The sequence below is a fragment of the Cnephaeus nilssonii genome (assembly GCF_951640355.1).
Source record: "Cnephaeus nilssonii genome assembly, chromosome: 12".
Classification (NCBI taxonomy): Eukaryota; Metazoa; Chordata; class Mammalia; order Chiroptera; family Vespertilionidae; genus Cnephaeus; species Cnephaeus nilssonii.
Window position 1 is genome coordinate 45,993,592 of NC_137083.1, and position 21,968 is coordinate 46,015,559.

Consider the following 21,968-nt stretch of genomic DNA (forward strand, 5'->3'; position numbering starts at 1 on the left):
ACTTGAAATTTTAGGAAAGGGGGCATCTTTCTTCCCCTCCGTGAACAAAACCAGCAGGGAACCTAGAGGACATGACTAGTGAATCCAAGAAACTCCCCACAAAGACCCCTGCAGGGACTTTTAGGAAACTCAACTCTTCACAGTAAGACTAAGACAGAAGACAGTGGGACACATGTTTCCTGTAACAGGGAGGAGAATAAAACTTAAGTGTCACCCAGGGTAAGGGAATGCTTTAACTATTATGTCACCTGCCTCACAAGTTTTTAGAAAAATAAATGCATGGCAGTAAGTGAAAGCAGAGGACGATGGTGATTTGAAATATCTAGCTACAGATGGAACAGAAGCAGAATACAACTGCTGAGAAATCCCTGGGAAGGAGATGGGGTTCCTTATCCTGACTCCAATACAAGCAGGTCAGGTCCCACAAATCCGGTCTCCGCCCCCCCACCCCGGCCATGCTCTCCCCAATTATCAAGCGCCAGTGATCCTGCAGCCGTGAGCCTGTCAGCACCACACCATGTCTGAGCCATGCAGCCTGAACGTCTACTTTCTGGCCTTGATATACAGCCCGTCCACAGCTCCCTTCAGGAGAGAATAACCCCCAATGCCCCCACGAGGATTTTATTCCAAACACATGTTGCAAATGTTTGAAGTACCCACTATCCCTGGGTTTTCTTTTCCTTTTTTTTTAAAGTCAAACCCACAAAACCTAAAATACTTTGAATCTTACCTAAGTGCATTTTGTGAAGATGCAACTTTGCATGCCCAAGTATAATAAAGTCTTGTGCAATAAAAATTTTACAGATGTCCTTCTGAGGGGAAAAAATGATGTTCCTTTTTCCGGTCTTACAGGAAGCCTGCCCACACATTAGAAATACAAAGTTAGTATATATAGAAGCACAAATTAGGCATCTTGGAAAGTTTGCATTTTCCAACCACAGAGAAATGAAGGAATTACTGTGAATGGTCAGATACCCAGCGACACTGTGTTAGAAGTCTCTTCTCTCCCACAGCATTGGAGGAGCTGGCTCAGGACTCAAAGGAAAAGGGAATGGCCCCAAAAGCTGTTTCTGAACCTTGAGCTGCTGAAGGTCTGCAATGAACTTGTGTTACTGACAATGCTGCAGGGCTGAGGCAAGGTAAAGAAACGTGATCAAACTTTGATGTCTCATGTTATTTGAATTTATTTATTTTTTAATCCTCACCCCAGGATAAGTTCTCATTGATTTTTAGAGAGAGAGGAAGGGAGAGAGAGAAAGGGGAGAGAGAAACATCAATCGGTTGCCTCCGGGATGCACCCCAACCAGGAATCAAACCCGCAACCTAGGTACGTGCCCTGACGGGGAATTGAACCTGCAACCTTTTGGTGTACAAGATGACACTCTAACCAACTGAGCCACCTGGCCAGGGCTTACATCTCATTTTTATTTTATTTTTTTTAACATATTTCATTGATTTTTTACAGAGAGGAAGAGAGAGGGATAGAGAGTTAGAAACATCAATGAGAGAGAAACATCGATCAGCTGCCTCTTGCACACCCCCTACTGGGGATGTGCCCGCAACCAAGGTACATGCCCTTGACTGGAATCGAACCTGGGACCCTTGAGTCCGCAGGCCGACGCTCTATCCACTGAGCCAAACCGGTTTCGGCACATCTCATTTTTAAAAGGTGGTACTTTTCTCATACACTAAAAGTTTCTTAGAAGATGTGATGTGATGTGATGTATCAATTTCAGCAGCATCATATTAGCTATTAGCTTTATTTGGATAATTCAGTCTAGATAAAATCTAACAGCTTTTATTATAACGTACCTAAAAGATACTCTTTATACTAGTAGAAGATTAAATAAGCCAACAAGGGTCTAGAATAAGTAAAGTCCTATCTTATCTCACTCTTTGAGACTTAGTTTAGGACATCTTTAAATTGTTTACTATAAATAAATAATACTGTGCCTTTCGTTTTCCACATGTATTAAGTTTGTTACATAAAACACTTTCTGTCGATAATTTAACACGTTAAAACTTCTCAAATGCATTTAAAAGCTTTAAAACTTCTTTACTTAAAAAAATAGGGAAAAAATTATAACCAATCTACTCAAGTTGCATGAGGAAAGGTTATGTTCAGAAGGCCACAGAGCACAGTTTCAGGCCGTGCCAACCCTTTTCCTAAATTTATAAACCAACCACTCCATCTCTAATCTGTGTTCACAGGAGACACTGACCTCAGGGAGGCAGGTGAACAGGTCTGGCAGGGAAAAGCCAGTCTACCCTGAACCAAACACAACTGCAGCACCAACAAAAATAACTTGGTTTGGAGAACGAACTCATCCTGTACAGACGAAGACGATGATGATGGGACAAAAGGAAGAGGGAGGAAATAGCAACAGGCGGAGGAGGAGGAAGAGGAGGAGGAGAAGGAGGAAGACGGGGGTGGAGGAGGAGGAGGAGGAGGAGGAGGAGGAGGAGGAGAAGGAGGAAGAGGGGGGGAGGAGGAGGAGAAGGAGGAGGAGGAGGAGCCATCACAGGACAACTACCATAATACTTTTGAGGCACCATGAGCCAGTGATTTTATTAAATACTTTATTTGCACTGGCTCATGTAATTCTCAAGAGAACACCATGGGGCAGGCAGTCACATATCAACAGTTAGGAAATGATTCCTAGAGAGGTCAGCACACTTGGCCAAGGTCACACAGCCAATAATGGCAAAGTTGGAACTTAAACTCAAATCCCCTGAGTGCTCAGCCAATCTGTGTAATCTCTAGACTCCCTGTCCATATTATAGATGCAATGATACCATTTATTTATGACCAATTTAGGGAGTACATTGCAGGGGTGGGTCAAAATAGCAAGTGCTTGTACGTTATCATGTAATTTTTAATAGAGATTTGAACAATACTGTGGGGAAAACTGAAGAATAGCCAACCTATTGATGCTATGCCCTCTAAAAAGAGGGACAATGAGCGGTTCCAAGCCCGCTACGAGCTCCCCAGTGCCCAATGCTAGTTAATATTCCCCTGGGGGCTTGGGAGGTGGGGTGCCCACACAGACCACCGAGAGGTGAGGAGAGTCCCTGGTATGCAGAGTTCCTGGACCCTCAAATGACGGGGAGAGGATCCAATGGGCAAACGGTTAGAACAAATGGATCAAGAGCAAGCTGCAAGGCGAATGGCACAGAGAAAGTTAACGGTCATCTGCCTACTTCTGTCAACCAAAAGAGAAGTTCTCTCAGCTGCCCTGACCAATTAATACCTCACTAATTAGAGGGCATCTGGAACAGAAAACAAAGCGGCAGATGTATATGATGGGGAAAGTTTTGTTCACACATAAGGCTGAAAACAATGCAAGGAGCTTATGGCTAACAATCCAGACTTAACAATAATAATCTAGCGCACTATCGGAGAAAATTAATATAAGTATGAAGTATGCAGAGTCCCTCACATTTTCTGCATGGATGATCTCTAATAGAAACCCCTAAAAAAACACACCAATGTATAAAACAGGAATGTGCCCAGATAAAAACCCTACCAACACCATTTTAAACTGTTATTTCTAAAATAAAATGAAACGAAATAACCCTTGAATGAAGGAAGAACAGGATCACGCACACCACCCCTCCTGACTCCCGAAGCTGTGAACATAAAAACCGCAGCAATAGGCTTGGCAGGCACTTTTTAAACCGAGAAGTTGTGAACTTTCTAAGAATCCATAAAACCTTTTCTTCCACACTTCTGACCACTTTTTTAAAAATCCTCTCTCCATTGAAAAAAAAAAAAATGTATCTCCCCTCTTTACCAACAATATTGGGGGAGGGCAGTTGCTGAAACTTCAGGTTGTGCGAGGCCCTTTGATCTGCACCCTGATGAGGGACCGTCCCCCTCTGCTGCAAGTCAACTAATGAAGGGATGGAATTAGCTTTTATCCTGGGCACTTTCTTGAGCAAGAAAATATGCACTAATCAGCTGTCCTCAATAATCAGTCATCTGGCTAATGACCTTTTGCCTTAAAACACTAAAATTTCTGAATGATGTGGAAAAGGGGAAACAAGAACCAGCCCCCCACTCTGGAGCTCAATGGATCATCTGGAATTGGAGCCGGGAAGGTTAAATGGCAAGCCTGTATCCTGGCAAGGTGATAAATCTGTAATCAAGAGCTGCAAGCTTTGGCACCTCAATACTAACTTCATTACTCCCCAACCAAATTATATATATTTCTTAACTAGAAACAGGCCAGAAATAAACTCAGCACCCTATTTTCCTTCCTAGTGTCTGCCTTTGGAGAAAACCATTGTCTATCTGTGTTCAGAGTCCACTTGATTAGTGCTGAAAAAGGGAACTGCCGATGTTTCTGGGGGACCGCTCAGTGAAGAAAGTAGAGCATGTACAAAAATCTTCTATGTTAAGGAAATCTGCACTGATTTGTTGAAAGAGGTTGGTTCCTCCTCAACAATTAAGCAAAAATTCACTGAGAACGGGAATTGCTGCTGTTAAAGATTTCAGCTAATGCAGCCCACTTTAATAACTCCCCCAGCAACCAATTTTCCTCCTGCAAAGTCTAGGAGACTTTGGGGAAAGAAAAGTGGGTGCCAGTTCCCAAGAAAGGTCCCTGTGAGTGAGCCACAGATGGACACCTTCCAGAAGGCCACCCCAATGACGTCTGAAGTTACTCAGGGATATAAGGAAATGGCTGTCCCTAAAAAAAGAATGGAAAGGATATGGGAGAAGAAAAGTGGGCAGTTAATTAAACATTTGTGTAAATTAATGTTAAGCCAAATAATTCATAAAGCGCATGTGCATGCACACACACAGAGCCGCCCCTGGCTCTGGACCACATGCCGTGAGGCAGGACCCACTTACGGTAGTGAGGTTCCATGTAACCGTTCCTGGGGTCCATGGCGAACACAGCCCCGCGGTACGGGATGGAGGGCTCAGCCAGGTGGGGCAGGGACCCATGGATCTCCTTCTTGATCAGCGAGCCCCTCTCGTCACTAGATGTGGCAGGCTCCTCGCTGATCTTGCCAAGCCCCTGGACACTCTGTGGCTGCATGGTGACTGCGTTTCTTCTCTCTCTGTGATAGGTCTGTCCAGGACTTTCATCCTCTGAAGAAAGAAGGAACACAAAAGCTCTGTGACCATTTTAAGGAGCAATTCAAAAACAGTCATCCCTTACTTAGGTCTTCCTCCAAAAGAGAAGCCAATTTCTCATTCTGGCAACTTTGAAAAGCTACACCATGATGGGATGTTCTTCAGACAAAACTGCTTGTGAATGAGGGTCCAAAATACAAATGGAAGGGTGAAGGGGAGCCAGAAAGGAGCCAATTAAATTGAGATGTAGGGAGAGTCAGCAAATTATCATCACAGGCCCAGAGCGGAGCCTGCCAGTGAGGCTCTTCCTTGGGGACTTGCCAATGTCCCTGCAAGTCCCACTGGAGCTGGACATTTTGCCAGCCTAGGGCTGCGGGCTGGCCGCGAGTTTGACATGCTTGGTGTACAGCTTCCCCTCATCTGTCTAGAAGCCAGGCCTCTGGGGTAACAGGGGCTTGGATGCCCACTGAGGCTCTGGGTAATCCTGGGGTCAAAAAGCCTCTGAACCTCAGAGGATGACCTGTTAGAAAGGGATCCAGACATTCTCGTGTTTTAGTTTTTTAAGTCAGATTTGTAACCCAATGAGAGATTTAATAGAGCCAGAAATGGTGCAGAAAATCCACTAGTTACAAAGGATAAAGGTGCCGATCCTGGAAACCTCCAGGGCCCCTTGCATGACACCTCTGACCATAGAACAGAGCTGATAACTAGAAGGAAAAAGGAATGAAGGTGAAAGTTCAAGTGTGAGATGGCTCTAGGGGTGAGGGAGGCGCCCATTCTGCTGATATGTACATACTCTGGTGGGGTCCAGACATTGCTTTAAACATGAAAAAAACAGCCCGATGAGATTCCCAGCTCCCTAATACTTCTGGTTTCCTTTGATCTGTAAGAACTTTCCATCTATCCAGTATAGTTCTCTACAAATGTGATTGGATGACCTTTCCATAATAGCAGATCAAAGAAACAAGGCATAAAACGAAACCAAACTGGCAATCTGAACCCACAACAAGTGAACCAATTCATCTGTTAGAACCATACACATACTCTGAAACTGCATACGCCAAACAAGCTCTGCATTTAACCAACAGACTGTGCTCTGACAGGCAAGTGCTGATGGAAGCAAAGCTGTTCAGGCGCTGCTTAGGCACCTAATCTGAAAACTCCTGATCTGAAAAAAAAGGAAAAAGAAGAATAAAGAAATTCTATTTGAAAAACAACAACAAAAAGAAACTATATTTGAATATAAATAATAATAAATTTTACATGGACAGATTTTGAACATATCCCAATATATAAACTTACCTTCAAAGTATTTCATAAAGCAAATATGTCTAGGTGAGAGACCCTAAAAACCAGCAATAGTGTGCTTTAGCAGTCTAGTTGTTGTTCATACAAATTCAGAAGGAAATATAGCTAGCTATAAACACAGTCAAGCACGACAATACAAACTAAAGTAATGACCACTGTTTTGTGTTGGGTAAGGACTACCTAAAGCCAGTACTCTTTCTGCCTATGTCCAGGACTTTAAGAAATAAGCAATGCATTATTTTCAGTATAGCAAATAACTTGCAAAACAGTATAAACCATGAGGTACACTTTAGTTGTCAGTGAATTTGCTGACTACGACAGGGTAACTGTGAAACATTATTGTGTGCAGATCCTCACCCCAAACCTTGTAATTATGGGATAAATAAAGAGTTTAATCTATCAAATAACTACTAAAAAAATAAATGTAATACCACATTTTCACACATTGATCTTTACAAAAGCAATTCAAACCATGCTTTTGCTTATTTAAAAACAAATTACAAAAAGAATCCTACATTTTTATTTTCCTTCTGATTAATACTATCCACCCTTGTACTTTGTTAGCAGTAAAATTGCAAACTATAGAATAAGGGCTCGCAGTCACGTAAAAGCAAAAAGGTGTCAAAAACACTAAAACTCTCCGTCAGTTTTATAAAATTTTCTATAACTTACAAATGGCTAAAGTCATATTTTCCACTAATTTCTGCCTGTATAAAACCTTTATTTCAAATTTCAACCTGAGCTTGTAACACTGAGGTGCAAACACTATAGAATGGACCTTCATTTGGAAAGCTAGAAAGCCCTTACCAAGAGTGGCTGAGACTCCTAATTAGCATTCTCTGGGAAAGATGAATAACCAAGCCCTACTAATCTCTTCCAGGTTTAAAACAGGATTCCCTTGACTTACTCTTACTAGAAGAAATGAACTCTTCTTCTCTTAAAACTGTACCGCTAAATTGAGGGAGTTTCTTTTAGAAACCATGCCTTAATAATGAGGAATTGAATCCAACTTCATGAATAACTGAAAATTTGGCATGATCTGTTTAGAGTCCTCCCACCTCCCCCCAGCCTCCTGGGAGAAGGAAGTTGCAGGGGAGAGAAAATAAGGGTGTCTTTTTAGCTAAATGATCCTTTTTTCACAAGTACTTAACTTCACAAAAATGAATTATTTTCTTAATGAGAGTTAAGCCAACATGTGTGGATATTAAGTTATAAAAAGAAATAAGCAAAGTTCAAATATTTAATACAGAAAAAAATGAACTAATTCCCTTAAGTTAAAAAAAAAATCAGGCAAGAATTTTTTTTAATGTGGAAACTTTCATTAGACTTACTTTTACAGTAACAGTTAAGGCTACCACATTGTTACCTGCCCTCTGTCTCCAAAACATTCCAGTAGACAACTATTTCATGAAGTTTACCTCGTGCACTGAGTTGCTTCTGACGGGCTTTCAGATGAAAACTTGACAGTACACACGCTCCAGAATACAAACAGCGACGGGACTTAAAAGCACACTCTCCACAGTGAAAGGGAAGCCTTCCAAGCAATATTCCTGCCTACTCTTATAAATTTAGCAACCACTTCAGCAAGCCAAAAGACCAAAGCTGTCTAATCTCGTTCAGTTGAACCGAGTTGTTCAATAAAGTTTGAGAGTCAGTGCAGACAGCTACACCAGGCCAAATTATTGACAGAAACATACTGTCCACCATGGCAACAAGCAGAAGTCGGCTGCAGAAATGTAAGCAAACAGCCCACTGCTCCAGGAGCATCTGCCAATGGACTTTAACAGCCAAATACAAGGCGGCTGTTTGGTTTCTCTGTGTTAAACTGTTGCATGCTCAGGGGTCACACCAAAGCATGCAGTTTGGGGGGGGGGGGAACATTATTTCAAATACTGTCACCATAATCCCAACCTTTTACCTCCTTCTTTCTGTATACTCGTGCTTAAGTGGAAGTTAACGGATTCCTGCCCCAAATGGAGAGCTGCCCAAACATCACATTTAGAAACTGCCCCAGATTTTCCAAACTCATCCAAAGGCAACTACTGACATCGAGCCAGACACTCAGGGCCATAAACTCTGAGAACTCAAAAGTTGCTCCATTGCAAACACTGCTTAGACTGTTTACAACCAAGATTAAGAAGAAAGTAATCCTGTAGCATGAAGCGGGACTAGAACACACACTCCTCCCGTGCTTTGCTCACAAACTCCTGATGATTTCTCACTGCGACCCAGGAAACAAGTGTATATTCGCCTAAGACTTCAGATAAAAGTATCGAAGGATCCTTCCAACATAAAAATAAAACCCTGCTCCGCATCACTAACTAGGAACACCTCCTGTCACCCTAACAAAATTAGCTGATTAGGAAGGAGCTCACGGTACAAGTGTTCACCTTTTTTAAAAAAATTAACATGGACTTTAAGCTGTTCCCTCAAATCCCATTTTAACACCGTTACTCCTTTCTTTCCCCAAGATGCAGAAGACAAGAGTGTCAGAGAAGAGACAATACTTACAACTCAGGCCCCAGGCTCTGGCTAGCTACTTTCTGCAAACTTCTCTTGGTGGGCTTTCTCTGACTGTGCAGACCCTCTCAGGAACATGCTGGTGTCTCCCTGCCTCCCTCTCCCACTCCCGGGCAGTGCTTCTCCCATTAGAGGAATTAAAAGTGGTTGGAGCCATGCTAAATTTAACAAGCTCATTAGTATTCTTTCGGAGTGCTTCTGAGTGAACTCTCTCTATTCAAGCCGATCTCTCCAGGAGAAGGGTCAGGCGGCTAATCATTAAATCAAACTAATGTCACCCTATCACAATCAGCCCGAGAGAAGGAGGGTTTATTATTTCAGTTTATGCTAAATAAACGGTTTTACAAATGGTCCCCAAGCAAGGTCAACAACAGCTTCAATTACAAGACAAACTTAACAAGAGTTGCTATAAACCAAGTACTCAGTATTGACTTAAGAACAGGCTCAACTCCACATATTGCCACTAGCCGAGTATTACAGGAATGCATATTGTAAAATAAAGGAAAGGCGGGGAGCTTCTTTCTTCGCCAGAATTTGCGACTGCACAGAGACTCCTCATTCACCTCTCTCCTACCAGCTAACCGCTCAGCTCAATTCACCCCACACAAAGGCTGGAGCCCAGACCTCAATGGACCGAGTGAAACATGTTCAAAACTAGGCTCTCTATTGTGACTGAATTTCTTAACATCTTTTCAAAAAGCGGAGAATGCCTTGAGGCTAAAGGAAGAAACAGGCTAATGGTGAATTGGGAATTCTGAGCAAATTTCAGAGCCCTTTCCTCCTAGCTTTTGAGGTTGAAAGCAAGCTCTTTCCTTTCAAGTTTCAAAGTCCTTTTTCCTCCCGCAGTGTCACAGAAGGATTTGAAAAGAAGGTAATTGTGCTCGCAGTCTCCCTGATCAGAGCTTACGTCCTATTTCTGGTATTTCGGAATACTTCTTGCAATAATAGTGCATATAGCTCAATCCCTTAACCGGCCTGCACTCTGCAATTGCTCATTAAATGAACAATTGCGGGTATAAAATGCCTTTTATGTTCAAGGTCTGGATATAAGATAAGCATTCTAGGACTCTAAATTTGGTTTACTAAGGAAACTCTCCATCATTAAATTACAAAACTGAAGTCAGAATATCAGGCTTTCCCAGAAAAGTGGCACTCAGATTTCGGTGAGCCAAAATGAAGGGAGAATGGGGGTGGGGAGAAGGCAACAAAATGTTAAGAGTGGTGGGGGTTTGGGGGTTGGGGGGGGCGGGGGGCTGGATACTCAGATTTCTAGCCGAATGGAATTCTAAGGAGAAAAGAATATTTCCATGTTTAGGAAGGTCGGAGTTTGTGAAACCTAATCATTTCCAAACTGAATGATGTAAAGTCATCTTCAAATACATTAAAGCAGGGGTCTGAGACTATCAATATGAAGAGGACTATTCATGACCCCTCACCATCAAGCATCACACACACACACACCCTTAAAAATAGAAACAATCCTTTACCAATATGGAATGTTTTATCATTTATTATCATCTCACTTCCTCACAACCCAAGGCTGTGGAGGGCAAGGTGTTAGGTCCAATTTCCAGATCAGAAGCGAGTAACCACTTCCAGGCAAGTAGGTGATGCAAGAAGAATGCCACCCATGCCTTACTGAAGCCACACAGCCCTGTTAACAGGGCTAGAGGTCTGGTCCTGGGCAGGTTTGGGGATGGCACCTGAGGTAGTCTGCATTCCCAGCCTCCACCAGCACCGTTACCACCCGTAAAACAAGAGTAACCACACATTTATGCACAGACATTTTCAAAATTCCAATCCTCTCCCATTAAGTTTTGGTCAACATACGTCCACTCCTGGAAAGCACCCAGTACAAACGATAAACCTGTGGTGAGCCATCCAACCTCAGGATCTCAGTACCATAGAGCATCCTATCCTCAGGGACAGGAAGACATACATTTGCCCTACACAGGGCTGCACCCCGGCCCCACAGCACACTGGGGCTCAGCCAACGGCTGCTGAGTGTTACTGCCGTTCTTACGGTGACCCCACAAGCCTGAAGCCCCACCTTCCTGTTCCGAGCAAGAAATGGAGCGCCTCTTTCTGCTTCCTTCCCAGAAAACTACCTCGCTGTGCTTGCAAAGAGCATTCTTTCACTTCTTTTCCCTATTATTCATTTGGTGCATCTTGCCAGCTTTTATTTCTTTGGTGTTTTACATTTCGATGTTCTTTGAAGAAAAAAGAAAGAAAAGAAAAAATGGAATCCATGTTCTCGTCTCCCTGATTCAGAATTCTCATAACTTTGACCAAAGAGAGACTAGAAGTGAAAAAAAGAAGAGACTGAGAATATCCCTACACATTGTAGAACTGTGCTGGGGGGGGGGGGGGGGGAGTAAAGTTCCTGTGGTTTTTAGAAGAAGACTCTTGCCTCTTTCCATGTGACTGCAGTGATGCCTAAACCAGGGGCTGCTCGAGGAAGGCTAGAGCTTGGCTTCCACAGGGCGATAGGGAACAATGCTTTCTCTAAGAACATTTCCAGTGCCTTGGCATGAGGCATGGCCCTTCTGAAGCTACAAATACTTCTACTGACAATGACTGATGACAGAGGGCATGGTCCCCATGGATGAGAGAAAAGCACTCTGCTTTGTCTGCAACCTTTACACCACACTGAGGAGCCTATGACATGAGAGGGCTGCAGCAGGACCTGAAGCTCTGGAGAAATTCAAGTGGAAACCCTCATTCAAAGATGACAGCGGAGCGCTCTCTTCCTACTCTCATCCACCTGGCGGTCCGGAGGTGAAAGGACAGAAAAAATGCCCTTCATCAGTCTTAAGAGTATCTTAGTTATTTTAACATTTCTAGAACTCTTTGGCCAAAGAATCAAATATAGTCTAGACCCCGTGGTCGGCAAACTGCGGCTCGCGAGCCACATGCGGCTCTTTGGCCCTTTGAGTGTGGCTCTTCCACAAAATACCACGGCCTGGGCGAGTCTATTTTGAAGAAGTGGCGTTAGAAGAAGTTGAAGTTTAAAAAGTTTGGCTCTGAAAAGAAATTTCAATCGTTGTACTGTTGATATTTGGCTCTGTTGACTAATGATTCTGCCGACCACTGGTCTAGACTAACTCCCCACTGGCCCTTCGCCGGAAACTATTTGCTCCAAAGTTCAGGTTAGCGCTCAATCCAAGGCTAATTTCTCAGCTCACTCCCCACTACTCAGTTTACAGAGCTCCATTCAACTTCAAAAGGGGTTCCCTGGGACCAGAAGAGAGCAGGCAGAGAAAGCAAGATGAGAATTTAGATAAACTAAAATGCAAAACCCGAAATGGCTCCAGGGACGGCAGCAGAGGGCCGTGATGGTATGCAGAGCAAGCAGCCTCCTGCCTTTTTTAAAAGACAATACCGTGAGGGCTCTGCTCCTTGCCCATCTGGAAAATCAGGAACTGATAACACTATCGGCTTGTCTGCAGCCTCACCAGGCATGCCCTGTGGCCTGCAGGGTTTTCGTTTACTTTCCTTGTGCCTCTGAACCCTCACAAATCAGAGGTCTGCAACCCTGCCCCCATCTGTACCCCCACCTCTGAGAGGATGCTTCTGGGCATTGATGACATGGACAGCAAAGAGATACTGTGGCTTGGTCAAACATTCCCCTACACATTAGGGCATTTAAGTCCAAGAACAAACCCAACCATACTAACCATCTTTCAAAATCCCAGACAGAAAGCACTAGCCAATCCCACCTGTACTTGAGGGGGGGGGGGCGTGGAGAGGGGAGGAAACAGGACCCTGAGGGTCCCTTCAGGTTTCCCTGTAAAAGAGAGGAGGAGATAGTCCCTATTTTTCCATGAGCTTAGAAAGACCCTTCCTTGAATTAAGAATTCTAAAAAATGTCATGGAGCTTTTCTATTAGCCTGCTATTAGTTACTAGTCACTGCTTACACAGGGTGAGTTAATTAGTGACATCAAAGGCAGTACAATAAATTCTCAGGAGGGCAAATTTTCCCCCGTCTGCCTAATAGTGCATTTATGCCTATCTGTGAGTGACAGCCTCATGAACATTTAGGTATTGGAGATTTCTTTGAGAACTTAATTTTAGTCTTTTGTAAGCAAAGAATGAAGAGCCTCTCTTCCTTACATTGCACACACAGACCTGAGCAGTTAAGATTCCACAATGAGACCTACAGCCGACAGTGTAACAGAAACACTGAAATGTCCTTTGACAAGGCCAGTGTCCAGGGTGCTGCAGCCTGCTGCAGCCTCAGATGAGACCTTCCTGGAGATCTACCCGAGCCCAGGGTCAGAGGGAGGAAGGAAAGAGCCTGCCCTTTCTTTCTTTAAAGATACGCAGGAATAAATCTCGGTAACAGCTCCTTCTGGCATCGCTTTCCGAAAAGGGTGGTCCCTAGGTTCACACCCCTCCCCTCACAACATCGCTGTCCCATTTCCTAGCCTTTCTGCCATGTTTTGAATGGCAGGAGGGAACACAAACTTAACTGGCTTCCGCTGGTGTGTTCATGTTGCATGGCTTTTGCTTTTAGAAGATTAGGTAATGAGGAAGCCCAAGCATACAGCGGTGTGTGTGTTTTTTAAGTTTTAAAGATTATGCTTATTCCATGACAGAAATCAGACCCTCTTGGAGAGTACATTTAAATATCAAGAGAATATCCTCACTGTATCTACTGAGCTGGGACTCTGCCCACTCTGTGACAGGATTAGAGTTGGTGAGCTGGGCTCACATCTGCTGACTCGGCTCTGGGCAAGGCGGGGTGCTGCCTGGTCAGGTTTCTACAACAGGGGATCCCTCTAGCCACCACCCACTTTCACCTATGAAATGTGCATTTGAGAATCCCAAACAACCCCACATTTTGATTCTTCACCATTTTATATAGGTAAGGCACGAGATGGCTTTCTTCTAGTTTCAGTGGCAAAAGTCTGCAACTTTGTAAGCTGCTGGCACAAAATGGCTCCGATGCTGTCTACGAGTGAAGCAGGAAGAGCCACGACGAAACCTAATCTCCCCCCAAAGCCCATCTTCACGGTCACAGCCAAGATGGGATGCACTGGTACTCCAGCTGCTCTGCTCTCCCCCTGCCAAGTGGGTAGGACAGAGACAGGCACCTACCTTCCCCTGCAGGGAGACTGGGAACCAGGACACACCCAGACCTTTCTTTCGCCCTGGTTCCAACTTTCTAGGCACATATAGGAGAACCTAACGTCCCAACACCAACGGATGTATTTTGATTTTCAAGAAGTCCCAGTAAAAGCAACTGTGGAAACAGAAGTCCAAACTCATCTGCCTTTCTAACATACAAGTGATTTAGACTCAGTCATCTTCCTACCAATCTCTTTCTTCAAAAGCCTGCCTACTCAATCTGTTAACCATATACCAATAAACGACAGCTAACATTCAGTTGCTATGAGGTAGGAAGGACTTCAAAAAACAGTGTCCTTATGCTCATTTGCCAGAGAAGAAAACTTTGACACAGAGAATCTGGGTCACTTACCCAGCTTACCCCGCTGGTTCTCAGGCAGAGCCTGGAAGCCCAGGCAGTCAGACCCTAAAACCCACATTTAAATATTTGGCTATCAGCCCTTTCTACTCAGTGACAAAAAAAAATTTTTAAATAAATTTGCATTTGAATTTTGGTCAATGCCCTAAAACACAGGTCTGAAAACTTCACAACTACCCAACTCTGCTGCCTTAGACTGAAAGCAGCCATAGGGCAAGACTTGAACCAAGGAGCATGGTGCGTTCTAATAAAGCTTTCTTTACAGACACTAAAATTGGAATTTCATATAATTTTCATATCACATTTTAAAATGTAAAGAACCTCCCTGGCTGATTTGGCTCAGTGGGTAGAATGTCGGACTATGGACTGAAGTGTCCCAGGTTCGATTCCGGTCAAGAGCACATGCCAGGGTTGTGGGCTCAATCCCCAGTGGGGCGGGGGGGGGGGGGGGGGGGTGCAGGAGGCAGCCAATCAATGATTCTCTATCATCACTGATGTTTTTTTTCTCTCTCTCTGAAATCAATAAAAATATATTTTTAAAAAATAAAACTAAAAATGTAAATAATCATTCTTAATGGGCTGTACAAAAACCAGTATCAAACTATAAAATAATAATTGAGTTTTAGAGAGATAGTCACTTTCTTAGACTATTAAAATATTTCCATAATGGCTAGGTGTATCAAATGATTCCACTTCCAGGAAAGATCTTAGAGGAAGAAAAATTAGCAAAGATATTAATTTATATTCAAGGATGTTCATCACAGTGTTATTTATAATAAGAAAAACAAGTTAGCAAAATAAATGTCCATTATCGTATTATATGATGAAATGTCATTAAATATAGTACATTCAAGGATTTTAATGAACATAGGAAAGAACTGGGCTGAGTGCCAAGTACTGTTTGTTCTAAGGCATTACATGCCAATCCTATGAGCTAAGTATGATTGTGATCCTCATTATAAATATAAGAAGTGCTTGTCCAAGCAAACACAGCTAAAAAGTGGCTGAGCCTGGATTAGAATCCAGAGTCCCCTCACTTACCCACTAGACTACCACACCTCCAAATGTTTTAAGGATCCAAACTTTTGGAGGTTGGGAAGGTGAGAAAAAGAGAAATATGTAATTATTTCTATACAAAATTCCTAAATTTAAAAAAAAGAACTTTAAAGAAATGTACCAAAATAGCATGAAAACATTTCTATATCTTTTTCTTTGTTTCTCATTTCCCAATCATTTTAGATTGCAGAAGTAGCTTATCTAATTTACTTTTATTTTAATGTTATCGTAAGTATGACCTTTACAATGATTCTCTAGAAAGTCCACATTAAGCACACACAAATTGAAAAATTATCTCACAAATTTATATCCTGAAGTCTTGTTATAAATTATTACACCACTATAAAGTCTAAGTACCTGGTAGGCTATTTTTACACATATTAGGAATACCTGACATTGATATTGGGCTTTATGGAGATTTCAATATATTTTCTTATTTAAAAATCATATGTTATTTTAACTATTTTGTATCTGTACACAAGTGCCTCCCCCAGATGAGTACCAAAATACCCTCACCTCCCTCCCCACAAAACTTAGTAACTCAGCTTTCACTAACCATCCCTGAATGGTTTAAGAGGGAAACTACATTAGAAAATATCGTGAAAATACCATGGATATCGCTTGTATTTATTGAGCATTTACCCAATTAAATGCCAGGCCATGTGCTCTATGTTCCATGCGTCTTAACTAATCCACTCAAATGCTCACAGGCCTATTAAGTATGCAGTATCACCACGGTTCCAGTTATTTAGGTAAATATCCTGAGGCTTAACAAGTTTAAGCAACCAGCTTCAACTCATCCCTGATCAGCACCACTTTCTCATCTATGATAAATGACTAGCAACCCTTGCAAAGTATCTCCTGTACAGAAGCCCGCAGAGCACGGATTTGCTTGTGCTTTTCTGTATGTGACGATTAGCTTCACTGTTAAAATTACTCCACCTCTCCCTATACAGGTTACTGGGAAAGGCTACTGCAAAGTGTATTCAAATGAACTTCATTGTGAACTTTAATCTAGAGTTATGAAACACGGTTTAGAAACTTCTCTGAAGTTCTGATTCTGCTTCAGTCGTTGTTATTGCCAAGTTTGGATCTTAGTAACGTTCAGGATCTTGCAGTGTAAATAACACCTCTCATGCTCAGGCTAAATTATTTTTCACCACTCCTTCTCCAAGCCCTTCCCTTCCACTACCTGTTATCTTTTTATAGTGCTTGTAGGTTCTGAATAGCCATTTTGCAAAGGATATTTCACACTATTTTCTGGGGGACTGGGTTGTAGGCTTAGGTGCAAGAAGCAGTCTGAGTGTTTGGTTTGTGTTTAAATTAACTAGAGTTCCAACAGCTAAAGCCATACATGGTTTATTGAAAGGGACATATGTCCAATAGTTAAAGAAGCATAAAGAGAAAGGGAGAAAACTTGCTCTTGGAAGCAGCTTTGCTAGGATTATTTACCAACAAATGAAAGGCCCGTCAGGCTGCCCCAGGAGGATGCGCCCCTCCCGCAGGCTGGAAAGGAATGCAGAATGAGTCCATAAAATCAGTGTCTCACTCAGCAGCAACCTTCTCCCCCACGGAAGATGATTATCAAACTTTAGCAAATTGAACAAAGTTTTCTCTTTTTTTCAATCAAGAACAAAAACCAGAAAACCAGATTACTTCTTAAAATGCACTATTAGGAATTGTAACTGTTCCTAAAAGTGCCAGATATATTTCTACCCATGCAATATTAAAATAACAAGCGTCTTTCCAATTTCTTTTAATGATGGGGGACGCAATAAAAATACAGCACTGCTTCATTTCGCCAAAGGAGCTGAAGCAAAAAGAACCAAAGTAAATAAATAATAAACTTACATGGGCCACTTACCAAAAATAAAGTCACTTAATTCAACCATTTACAGGAGGTGCAGGCAGCATTTTGAAAGCAAAAATTCTCATAATACAAATCTCCACTAAAAATCACTGCCAGGGGCTGAGACAGGGCAGGATGTTATTTTTCAATTTATTTTTTAATGTTTGGGTATTAATGACATCACCTCCATGCCATATAATAAGGCAGCATGGTATAATAAAAAAGGAGTTTGAAAACCTAGGTCCCAAACATCTCTCTAGCATTTAGTGGGTGTATGACCCAGGGTAACTTAAGCTATATCATATTGTCATTTTAGATAGCAGGGGGATGATAAAACTTGTCCCTCTTATTGACAGAATTTTCTGAGTATTAAATAAAATAGTATTATGAAAAGTATCTTTTTTAAAATATATATTTTTATTGATTTTAGAGAGGAAGGGAGAGGGAGAGAAAGATAGAAACATCAATGATCAGAGAGAATCACTGACTGGCTGCCTTCTGCACAACCCTTACTGGGGATTGAGCCCACCACCCAGGCATGTGCCCTGACCAGGAATCAAACCGTGACTTCCTGGTTCACAGGTCAATGAATGATCAACCACTGAACCACGCCGGCCGGGCAGGATCTTTTGATATAAACTCTATGTTTATGAATGCCAGGTACTACCACTATTGTCATCTATTTAATAATAACGCAAAGCAGGCTACTGGGGTGCAAGTGTCCTGGGCCAGAAGTCGGAAGGCTCAGTTTCCAGGCCTGGTCCTATGGCTAATGTTGATTGAACCTCAGGCAAGTCACAGAATTTCTCTGGGCTGCTGCTTTCTCTTGTATAAAATGAGACATCAGTCATGTACTCCACTCAAGTTCTCATCGATGTCCTAGAAAAAGATGGGATGATATAGAAAACAGTGCTGTGAATCCTCTAGGGGACGAATCAACATACACCTTCACCAAGAACCAGGCCCGATAGCTTGGGAGAGAATAATTGCTGTTTCACAACCAGAAAAAGGATCCAAGTGAATGACCTATAATTACAACTGGTCATCTCTTTCACCCACCTCTTTATTTTGAGTCATAAACAGCATTTACCAGACAAGTATGCCCCCTTGAAATATGCACAGAAAATATTAAACTGCCCTCTACTTGATTTTCTACAATGACTTGACACACTTGAATCTTCCCAAGAAATCCATTTTAATATTTCTCCATAAACAATATTTACTATAAAAAAGATTAAGCAAATTCTGTTAGGGTGATTGTTGGCAATCTACAGCCACTGCCTGCTTTTGTACAGCCTATGAGCTAAGAATGGATTTTACATTTTTAATGGCCGAAAAGTAACCAAAAGGAGAATATTCCGTGAATTATAAAAAGTACATGAAATTCAAATTTCAGTGTCCATCAAGTTTTATTGGAACATAGCCAAGTTCATTCATTTTTGTATTGTCTGTGGCTGCTTCAAGTGCAGTGTTGAATAGTGACCAAACGGCCCACATAAATCCAAAAATATTTATTAGCTGTAAAAATTTACCAAAAAAGGGTGCCATCCTCAACTTACCTATCTCAGGGCATGCTAAGAACACTCATCAGTAAAACAACAAAGCATACCTGGGAAATATAGACAAAAATTAAGGCAGCACCATTTTCAAAGTACTTAGTATTGATGCTTCTAAACGTTAAGATAACTGTGAGGCAGGTAATAATATTACTGAACTTTATGGATGAAACAGACTTAGAGAAATGAACTTCCCCAAAGTTTGAAGTCAATAAGTTGGGGATCAAACCAGTTCCCTATAACTCGAACCTATCCATTTATACGGTGAAAGGGGAGAATTTTTGGCTTTTATCATAACTTAGAGGTAGAAAATGTTTCCTGTTTCCTCTCTGCTAAGCACTAGGGTAAATAATAAAATTTAAATATAAAATCTGAAATACATATGATTAAAGGTCTGTCTTCTTATCCAGCTTCAGTTGTGTTTGCAGTTGTCTGGGTCGTCTGTTTGTTTAAGAACAGTCACAAAACAAACAAGTACACACTTATGTTCAAAGTGCCACTCTCTGGAAGTTGAAGGTGACAAAGGCCATTTCCCACACAGCAGGCTATTCAGTGCGCCTTGTTTCAAGTACAAGGGAAAGTGCCCTCCGTTGAGCCAGAAGAATCCCAAGGGTCTGTTTTTGAAGATAGGATGAACCAGACCGGCATGTATTTTTGTTAATAGGGATGCCAGACTACAGTTTTGAGTCTTTTCTGTTCCCACCAAACCAAGAATCTCCTGGCCAAATGTAGTCAGGGTTCCAAGAGAGTTTTTCTGCACTTTGGATGAAAAGTTGAGCTCAGAAGGATTAGGGTTGTCTGAGTCAACACAGAGAATGCAAACTGACCCAGGTCTGCCATTCTCCACACTTGGTTCACATGGATGCACCATGTCAAGGTTTCCATGTGTCCTAGCACCAAATCTGACTTTCTGAGAGGAGTAACAGCAAAAAGGTTGCTGCTCTTCCAGGCCTTATAACTGTGATTTCTCTATATGTGAAACTATCTGAGAAGGGAAGGTTGGACCACAGGGTTGGTGCAGAAGACTGGGTGGTCAATAGTCAACATTGGAGTAGGCTATTGGGATGCAAAGGGCTCATCTTCAGATGTTGAATACAGGAGTGTGGACCAGACAGACAGTCATACATAGAGTAGGTTTGGACAAGATCCAGTTAGGTAAAGTCTTAGGTGAGTCTCCTCAAATTCAGATTCTCAATGAGATTGATCATCCCTCACCTAACACCTCAGGGATTCGTTCAACTCAACAACACAATATTAATAATTGAGGGCTTCCATATGGGGTTTTTTTGTTGTTTGTTTTTTTAACTTTTCTTTCTTCTTTAATTCACATCTTGCTGACACAAGTAGAAATTCCTATTTCTTGGCAAGAAATTTAAGTTTACTGCCAAGCCATTCAGATATTAAAATTCTTCCATCCTCACTCATCTCATTGCCCAGTCCAGCTCTAAAGCCCTCAAGAAGAGCTGGAGAAGACAGCGACCCAAACACATAATCCAGGCCATTTTATTATGCTGGATAATTTATATAATTCTATTGGGTCTCTTTAATCTATTCCTTTAATTTGTAAGGGGCAAAAATCCTAGTATGATCCAGATAGCAAGAGCAATACCCCTTCTCCCTATAAAATGAAAGCATTTCACCATTCATTCAGCAGAATATTAGCAACCATTGAGACTTCACTCTTGGCTCCCTCAGAGAGAAGTTGCCGCCCCTTAGCTCTCAAGTAACCCAGCCTCACAAAGGGGTGAGTGCAGGAAGCTCATCCTTATGTGTCTTCCTTCCTGTGCATTATTGGCAATTGCTTAAGGAGAGACAGAAATAAACACTTTTTTCTATTTTCAACCTAATTTTCTAATCTACACCACAAACCTGTCTTTTCCTGTCAAATAACAATGGTATTTGCAAATTACGGATCTTCTATCCAAACACTGATTCTTTATAATCATAACCTCTTTCTGCAATATTCAGGCCATAGTCTTCCTGGCTAAGGGCCTCATAAATTACTCAGAATCAAACCAAGATAGGCATTTATCTCTATGCACCTGTCTTTCCTTTCATTCTGCTCCTCCTTCCCCACCCCACCCCACAATAGAAAGTGCTCTTCCAGCCCACCTTGACCGTCACACCCCTCCCAATGCCAGAAAACAATACTCATCCCCATCACCAATTCATCTGTGCCATGTAGCTGTCCCTCTCTGATTTATCTTTTCTCCAATTGAGCCTTTATTGAACCCAACACCACTTCCATCCAATACACCAGCTTTCTTCCATATACATCAGAACCACTGAGCAACTCCTAAGATCTCTGACCCAGTGTCTCTCCTGACCTTGTGTGGCTTGTACCTGCCTCCTGAAGTTGTCTGTAATGTTTCCAAGAATTGTGTTTTGGCCAATTTAATGGCCTCTACCATTTAAATTTAAATGGCTCCAAATGTGAGTAAACAGTCCTTTGTAAATGTGGTTATTTTTTAATAAAGCTATCAAGATAAACTTAACATTCATTGTAGGGTAAAAAAATCAAAGTATGTATAAAAATATAAATTTTAATTTAATAACACAATCAGAAAAGTAATCACTTAAACAATCCTGTATACCTCTGCACTAAACAGATAAGGTTTCAAAGGTGGGGTTTTAACATAGTTGTATACTCCCGTGTTTCAATCCACTGAAGGAATCTAAAACAAAGGTTTAGTTTTTATGTAATGAAAGTACATTACAGGAGCAGTTTTATTAGTGCAAGACAAAGAAATAATGAAATGATGAAGGAATTAAAACCTATTCAATAGATTGCAGTCCTTGGCAGGTATAGCAAATTGGTCCAAAAACTTTTAGCTTTGGAGAAACTCCCAAACATTTTAGTAAAATTCCCATCCTCTGAGGTTGCCCCAGTCCCACCCAAAACCGCTTACTTATCCAATGTGAACTGTCTTGTTATGTTCCTATTTGAAGGTTGTTAAGAGTTAAAATAATTTGCAAAAGCATCAGGGTTTTCATGGGGTCTAGGAGGATTTTTATTTAATTACTTTTTAATAAATATCTCCCTCAGAAATACATATTCCTGAAGCCAAATTTGTAGCCACTTTTCTACATAAGCACTGAAAAATGAG

General features: G+C 41.8%; 1 protein-coding gene across 3 annotated transcripts in view; it reads right to left on the reverse strand.

Annotated features, from left to right (window-relative positions):
- The window catches only part of GLI3 (GLI family zinc finger 3), a 274,024-nt gene that overhangs the window by 184,321 nt on the left and 67,735 nt on the right, over positions 1-21,968 (reverse strand). For all 3 annotated transcript variants that reach the window (XM_079785986.1, XM_079785988.1, XM_079785987.1), the window contains exon 3: positions 4,856-5,098. In XM_079785986.1, the coding sequence (XP_079642112.1) occupies positions 4,856-5,098 (243 nt within the window). The remainder of the gene's footprint in view (positions 1-4,855; positions 5,099-21,968) is intronic.